The sequence below is a fragment of the Lycium ferocissimum genome, chromosome 4 (genome assembly GCF_029784015.1).
Source record: "Lycium ferocissimum isolate CSIRO_LF1 chromosome 4, AGI_CSIRO_Lferr_CH_V1, whole genome shotgun sequence".
NCBI classification, from domain to species: Eukaryota; Viridiplantae; Streptophyta; class Magnoliopsida; order Solanales; family Solanaceae; genus Lycium; species Lycium ferocissimum.
In genome coordinates this window covers 58,583,710-58,591,366 of record NC_081345.1, presented here as the reverse complement: position 1 = coordinate 58,591,366, position 7,657 = coordinate 58,583,710, and the positions used below count along the sequence as shown (strand labels likewise).

The following is a 7,657-nucleotide window of genomic DNA, read 5'->3' as shown; positions in this document are numbered from 1 at the left end:
GGCCTTTTAATTTTAATTTAATTTGGTTATTTCAATTATGGCCATATTTGGCCTAATTAGCAGGCTTAAAAATTAAATTGCATTAATGACTTTAAATAATTTAAGCCAATGAATTTGGTTATTTCAATCAAGGCCATTAAGAGGCTAATTTTACAAAAATGACCCCAATTTCCTTGAACCATGACTTGGTCAAATTAATTGTAGCCATAACAAAAATAATTAAATAATTTGAACATCAATTTGCAATAAGGACCACCTAATTGACTAATTAAAATATTTATAGATAATTATAGATAAATTTTGACAAATCACACATTTATGCAAAATCAAAGATTAAAGGGTGAAATGGTCAATTATTTAAATTACTCAAACTCCATGGATTAAAGGGAATAAAGTATTTGCTAATTTTGATTTTTGACAATTTTAATAGTTAAATGAATGATTATTATTTTCTTAAACCAAATGCCGTATTTTTCTTTGATTAAATCAAATAAGTATCTCATAAGTGTCATAAAAATACCAATTAATTTCTAAACAACTGTGTGACGTCATTAAAAACTTTTCATCGATTTAAAGGAGCAAAATATTGTTTTGAACAATTTATAAAAATCATTTAAACCCTTTAAGGTGCATAGCTTATTTTATTCGTCTTCCAAGGACTCTGAGTAATTGAAGTAAATTACGGGAGGTCAAAAATTAGGTGTCAACACTCTTAAAATGGTGTGATATTGTCATCTTTTAGCCAAACCCTTGAGATTTTCCTCAAAAGCTCTCACACTATTAAGAGATTCCTACACCTTGTATGTTGGCTCCCAATTTTTTCAGCTACCAATATGGGACTTTATTCACAGACCCAACGATCTCCCACTCGAACTAAGTTCCATGTGGGCTATTACCACGATCCACATGTTAATTTTCGTGATTCACTTTGTGCTACCCACATCATTATAGTATTATGGCAATCGAAATCTGCAACTAGCTTATTCCTATGGTGCGGGTCTCCATGCGCGTATAGGCAACTAAACTGAGCCGCACCATCTCTCTGTTATTACCATACTCATCCTGCCAAACTTAGGCTCTAATGCCAGTTGTTGTGCTCAACCAGCTCTTAACATGGTGTGACATTGTACGCTTTGAGCCAAGCCCGCACAGTTTTTTCCGAAAGGCCTCACACCATCAAGAGATCCGTACACCTTATTTGTTGGCTCCCAATATGGGACTTTGTTCGCACACCCAATAATCTCCTCCTTGAACTATGTTTCATATGGGCCATATCAGGTTGCACGAGTCCATTTTTGAGTTTCACTACCACATCATTAGAGTATTATGACAATCGAAGCCCACAACTAGCTTCTTCTTATGTACGCGTCTCCAATCTCGTAATGGCAACTAAATTGAGCCCGCACCATCTCTCTGCCATCGCCACACTCGTCCCGCCGAACCTGGACTTTGATACCTATCGTTGGGATCAACTAGCCCGCAGATACTCTTAAAGTGGTATGATATTATCCGCTTTGAGCCAAGCCCACATGTTTTTCTCAAAAAGGCATCACACCATTAAGAGAACCATACACCTTATATGTTGGCTCCCAATATTTCCAGCTAAAAATGTGGGACTTTGTTAGCACACCCAACAATTTTCCCCTCGAACTAAGTTCCATGTGGGCCATTAACACGATCCACGGGTCAATTTTTGAGATTCACTATGTGCCACCCACATCGTCTGAGTATTCATGGCAACTGAAGCCCGCAAAATAGCTTCTTTTTTGTATGCATGTGGCATCTCTAAGCTAGTAAGGGAAGTAAACCGAGCCCCACACCATCATCTGCCTTCGTCATACTCGTTCCACTGAACCTGGGCTCTAATACCAGTTGTTGTGCTCAATCAGCCTGCAGATACTCTTAATATGATGTGATATTGTTCACTTTGGGCCAAACCCGCATGGTTTTCTCCAAAAGCGCTCACACCATTAAGAGATTCTTACACCTTATATGTTGACTCCCAATCTTTTCAACTATCACGATTTCGGACTTTGTTCGCACACCAACAATTAATTTTTAAAACCTTACGATTTTTTCCGTACACGCATGTTCTGAACATTTATAATTACAAACGTAGTAGAAACAAATGATGGATAACAACCAAGTGAAAGTTAAATAAATAACTTTAGCACAAATAATACTCACGTGCATCTTTATTTCACGTTGAATTCAGCATAAACAATCACAACAATCACAAAAATTACCGCATGACGTACTGATGCGTCTATTACTTGTACGGAATTTTTATTAAAAAAAGGCAACCTAAGATTTTACGATTAATTCAGAACTTATTACAGGGAATATTTCCAGTAATAAGGTTAGCCGAACGACCCCTCGATAAACTCAATTCTTGCGCAGGAAACCAAAAATTAGTAGTCTTCATTGTTTTCATGCTCCCTCTGGCAATTGAGGAAAAACAAAAAAATACAATAAAAACAAGATTAGTAATCTAGAAAGTAATGTATGTTACCTACTAAGTCATGTTATGTTTTTTTTTTTTTTTTTTTTTTTTTTTTTAAAAAGTAAAATCATACCAAAAATTGCGATTTTTTCATTTTTATTTTGGTGAAAGAACCTATAGTGTTACCTCCTCGCGAGTGAAAGTAAGGCTAAGGCTGATAGTCCCACACTGATCACCATCCTTATAAAGATCCTAATGGGTTGTTGACACTTCTCCTTCACAGAACGCTTCTCCTAAGTTTATTCTGTTTTCGATTTACATATATATAATATGACAATATATAGACAAAAACGAAAAAAATACCATTAGATCATATATATATATATATATATAAAAGTCATGAGTGTTTTGTTGCAACGGAAATAATTTTCTCTTAAATTACATGGAGAATATTCTCTCGTGTTTGGTTGGTGATGAAAAATATCTTCTAATTTGTTTTTTAGAAAAACAATAATTATTTTAGAAAATTAGACAGTGTCTTGTTATGATGTGTAAGGGAAATACTTCTGTTCACAAGTGAGGAAAGTCATTTTCCCTGCTTTGCTGAAAAATGTTTTCTGTTACCAAAGACAAGAAAATTAAATGAGAAATAACTTCCCTCGTACTGAACAAATCCTATATATATGGTAGAGAAAGGAATTAATTAGATAATAAATTACGTTGCTTCTCCAATATAATCATCAGAACCGAAAGTGTTCTCATCCATAATTTTGATATTAATTTCATCACAACCACGACTGATGGTGAAAAGGAAGCTTTCATTCCACTCAGGATCAGATCCTTCACCTGTAAGAATTGGCACTTATTTTTAGGTATTACTCTATACAGAGGCCGATTTAGAATTTAAACTCTAGGGGTTCAACCTTCTAAATTTTTTAACATTGAACCATTATATTTCTAAAGTTATGGGTTTATATCTACTATTTATTGTAAATTTAGTAAATTTTTACACATAAATTTGTACAACGCATTGAAAGTTTGGGGTTCAATTGAACCCCAAGTTATAGTGCTCCATCCGCCTCTGACTCTATATACGTGCATATAGAAACAGGAAACTAAAACATTAAAGATTGATTATTAATTAACTACGAACCTGATGCTGTACTTGTTTTCTTTTCTTGAGTACGGCAGGTGATGACCACATATGGATTCATATCAGCTGTTGAATTTTGAAAAAGAAAAAACAAATTTCTTAATCCAAGAGATGAAGGATTAATAATGTGGAAAATAACATGGACATGCATTTGGTGGCAAAATTTCTATACTAAAGGACATACCAAAGTCGAATAATATTCCAACCATAATGGAGATGATCAATTATATACTAAAGGAGAAACAAATATAATCAATATGCTGATATTCTTTTTCCATTTGTAGAATAGATGATCTAATTTACCAGTAGAACATGTACACTTGAGTGGTATCTAGAATTTAAAGTCAGTGAGTATAACATAATATAATATGTCATACGTGTACCTTATAAAAAATTTCTTATATCTAAGATCCAAAGGAAAACGTTGCACTCATGCATTGCCAAAAGCTAGATCTGCTAATATGTATACCTTGACTATTCAATCTTCTCATTACTTCCCTGCGGGATCACGTTTTATTTCTTTAAAGTAAGAATCTATTCGATTTTTATTAGGCAATCGAGAAGGAACGATCTACATTCTATTTGCCCTGAACGTGGAGAAAACGGGTGACATATGGTGTAGAGTAGGACTCAAGGTGAATTTTGTAGGTTCAATTGAACTTGTTATTTTCAGCAAACTAATATAATAAAAGCACTACAAGAAAGTATAAAAATGACAGCAAAAAATATAATATTTGGCAACAACTTAATTTTATTGTTGGCAAAAAACTTTTTTGTTGCCAAAAAATTTAATTTTGTTGCCATAGTATTGATTATTGTTGCAAAAAGTACTTTTGGCAAAAAAAAAAAAAAAAAGTTGTTGCAATAACAGCCATTGGAAAAAGTCTGTGCAACCAAAAAAAAAATTATTGCCAAAAGTACTTTTTGCAACCATAATCAATCTATGGTATTTTTGTTGCCAGATATATTTTTTTCATGTAGTGAAGATTTCAGTCATGTAAATATAATGAGATGATATTGATTATGTACTAATTCTAAATTCAGAATTCGCCTATGATTTGGTGAATAATCCGTCAAGATGGGCCCGTCTGGATGAGAAACCTCATCCCGATCTATGTATGGAACAAGGAAAATGCAAAGTTTATAAGATTTGATCAAGGTTCCCCATATGCAATGCTTGAACTATTCTCTTGCCTTCGTGGTATGGAAAATTATGACTTTTGGTATTTTCTGAATCCTTATGTAAGGAATTACAAAAGAAATTCTTCTAACAAAGATGTGAACTAGGAAGAATTGATCGACGAAATATGAACCGAAGACTAACATTTTCTTATACCATGAACACTTCAGGATAAGATTAAAATAAAAATGGAATTTTGTGAGGAACATACTGAGCCAATTTTGATCTTCAAGGTCCCTGGCATCTGCAATATAAACTTCAAGTGTTCCTACAGGCATCTTTGGATCGAATTACGTTGACAGAAAGAGAAAAAAAAAATGTCAAAGCTTCAATTTAAAATTGTTTCCTATTTTGAATGATTGCCTTTGAGCGTATTCCATTTTTAGTTCACTGCTCCAATCAATACAATGCACGTGATCATTCTGTTTATTTATGTAACCATAGTTGGATATACCTTCCACTCCCTTAATTAGGGAATTAATTCATGGCCTCTTAATTTTTTCCAATTTACCCTCCAAAGTGAATATTTGAGATTTTTCGAGTCATTCCTTTTGATGCCCCTTAACCCCGATGAATTTGTTTTTACTGATTACTTTCTATAGAACAATAATAATTACTTAATTACTCCTCCGTTTTCATTTGTTTGTCTTACTTTTCTTTTTAATCCGTTTAATAAAGAATGCCTCTTTTCTTTTTTGGAAACTCATTAATTATACCTTTGCACATGACATGTTTAAAACAACATATCTTTAGTTTAAGACCACAACATTCAAAAATCTTTTTTACTTTCTTAAACTCAGGGCCAAGTTAAAACCACAGAAACATATTGAAACGGAGCGACTATTATGTTTGGACTGGTTTTGTCCGTTCGATCAGTATGAAAGGAAAATGTTTTCTTGGAAAGTGTTTTCTAGGAAAATAAGTGGATTTTCTAATTATTTTATTGTGTTTGGTCCGTAATCAAAAATATTATCCTAAAAGTAGTTGTATATAATCTAGACAAATACTATGAGATGTGGGGATAGGGATGGGGTTAGGGTGTGTGGGCTTGTGGGTATGGGGCTCTTAGGGGGTGGGGTGAAGATAAAGTGTGTTCGAAGACATAATTAATATGGAATGTCACTTGTGAAACTTGTTGTCCCTACTTCCGAAAGTCATTTTCTTCATTTTTAAAGAACTTGCCTCCTAAAGATTATTTTTTTTCTTTAAATTTTACCCAATTGAACATGAAAAAATCGTAAAACATTTTCTGAAACCATAGAAACACCTTTTCATTAACTGATGTAGCCTGTAAAGCGAAAGATGTGCGGCTATCCAACATTAGCAATAACTGTTCTGATTTTAGCGCTCGGCTAAAAGACTGTTTTTTGGATTCTGATAGTTATAGTCACATCACTCACATCGTTTATATATTTATTCCCACCAGCATTTTATTATCTTTTATATCATGGGGCATTTTTACCAACATAAATCATAATGTCACAATCCGATCCCTTGTTTTGTGTATTCACGTTTCATTTCATGTTTTAAGCATGACTAATTGTTTGTGACTTGTTGGAACAGCTCCGGTTGAGACCCGAGCGAGGCTCCCGATTGTTTCAGACAAGTTCAGACTCAAAATATTATGCTACTCGCTATGTTTCAATTTAAGTGTCTTACTTTTCTTTTCGGTATGTCCCAACATGAGCACCTCTTTCTATATTTAGTAAGTTGACAATTCAAATACCCTACATGGCAGGTTTATAACCACAAGATTCAAATGACATTTTAGTACATTATACACATCTTAAATTTAAGACCATAAGAATCAAAAGTCCTTCTTTATTTCTGAATCACCGTGCCTAGTCAAACTAAGACACATAAATTGAGACGGAGGGAGTAATTTTTTTTATGCATCTACTGGAGTGGCGATCACGTGGTCTTGGGCGGCGATCACAAAGCACTACTGACTCGTCATGGGGAGGCTAAGTGAATCGTGAACTTGGGGTGGGACTGCGATAGTGGATGGTTAAACTTTGACTTGTCCACAATCGCATTGGCCCTAGTCGCGAATGCAAAAGTTGGTTGACCAGTCAAATGAGAGATTATATGTCCGCGATCGCGAGTGTCGCGACCCGATACCTGGCCATGCAATGACCAGCCCTAGTCTTTCCTGTTAGAAATATTAACAATATCGATTAGTAAAATTGAACAAAAGGATAGAATTAACTTATCGGATTAAATCGCTGCGTCGTGGTAAGCCACTGTCTTGAAAGCGATTTTGGCCCTGCAAATCATTAAGGCCGGTCACTCCTAAGGTTCCACAGCACTCCCAAACACTGGCACTAGTGGCTGAAAGTTTGGAGTTGCACAAAATAATTGCCTAGAAATTCACGAGGAAAGAAAGCCAAGGAAGGATAGAGTATTTGAGAAAGAGAATCAATAAAGGAGAGGATATTTCTTTTTGTGTTTTTTTTTTCTCATAGAAGAAGGCATCCAATTTATATTCGTAGGAAATTGACGTTACAGTAGGAATTAAATAACTAGATGAATAGTTCTCATTAAGGCCAAAAGTAACATTCTGCACGATAACTTTTAGAGAATGAACAGAGTAATTGTACTTTGCATTCTCATCTACACATTCCTTCGAGAGAATTAATTTGCTATTTTGCTTTGCATTCTCATTCATTCAATAATAAATTTCAACAATCCCCCACAAATGCAAAGGCAAAAGTATAGGAAAAATTTCTAGGCAAAAGAAAGGAACAAGTACTTAAGTATCAATATCTTTCGATTTGTATTGACTCGTAGCGAAATGAGGCAACAACAATTGTCCACAAAGTGAAGTACTCTTGAACTAAATTGACATAAGTTGAGACCCCCACAATACATACCGTATCCT

At 34.4% G+C, this 7,657-nt stretch overlaps 1 protein-coding gene across 1 annotated transcript; it reads right to left on the bottom strand.

Moving 5' to 3' along the window:
- Nucleotides 1-3,029: 3,029 nt before the first annotated feature.
- On the bottom strand, nucleotides 3,030-5,054 carry LOC132054239 (16 kDa phloem protein 2-like). Its single transcript, XM_059446283.1, has 4 exons — nucleotides 4,988-5,054; nucleotides 3,597-3,662; nucleotides 3,163-3,289; nucleotides 3,030-3,060 (listed from the first exon to the last, which is right to left on the bottom strand). The coding sequence occupies exons 1-4, from the start codon at nucleotides 5,052-5,054 to the stop codon at nucleotides 3,030-3,032; spliced, it is 291 nt and encodes a 96-aa protein (XP_059302266.1).
- Nucleotides 5,055-7,657: the final 2,603 nt, after the last annotated feature.

What these genes read in the sequence shown, in the direction of transcription:
- LOC132054239 (XM_059446283.1), bottom strand. Translation starts at nt 5,054, where the DNA reads ATGCCTGTAGGAACACTTGAAGTTTATATTGCAGATGCCAGGGACCTT. An exon ending in TGAAGATCAAAATTGGCTCA is followed by an intron (nt 3,663 to 4,987) that starts GTATGTTCCTCA and finishes AAAATTCAACAG; the next exon opens with CTGATATGAATCCATATGTG. An exon ending in GATTATATTGGAGAAGCAAC is followed by an intron (nt 3,061 to 3,162) that starts GTAATTTATTAT and finishes CTTTGGTAACAG; the next exon opens with AAAACATTTTTCAGCAAAGC.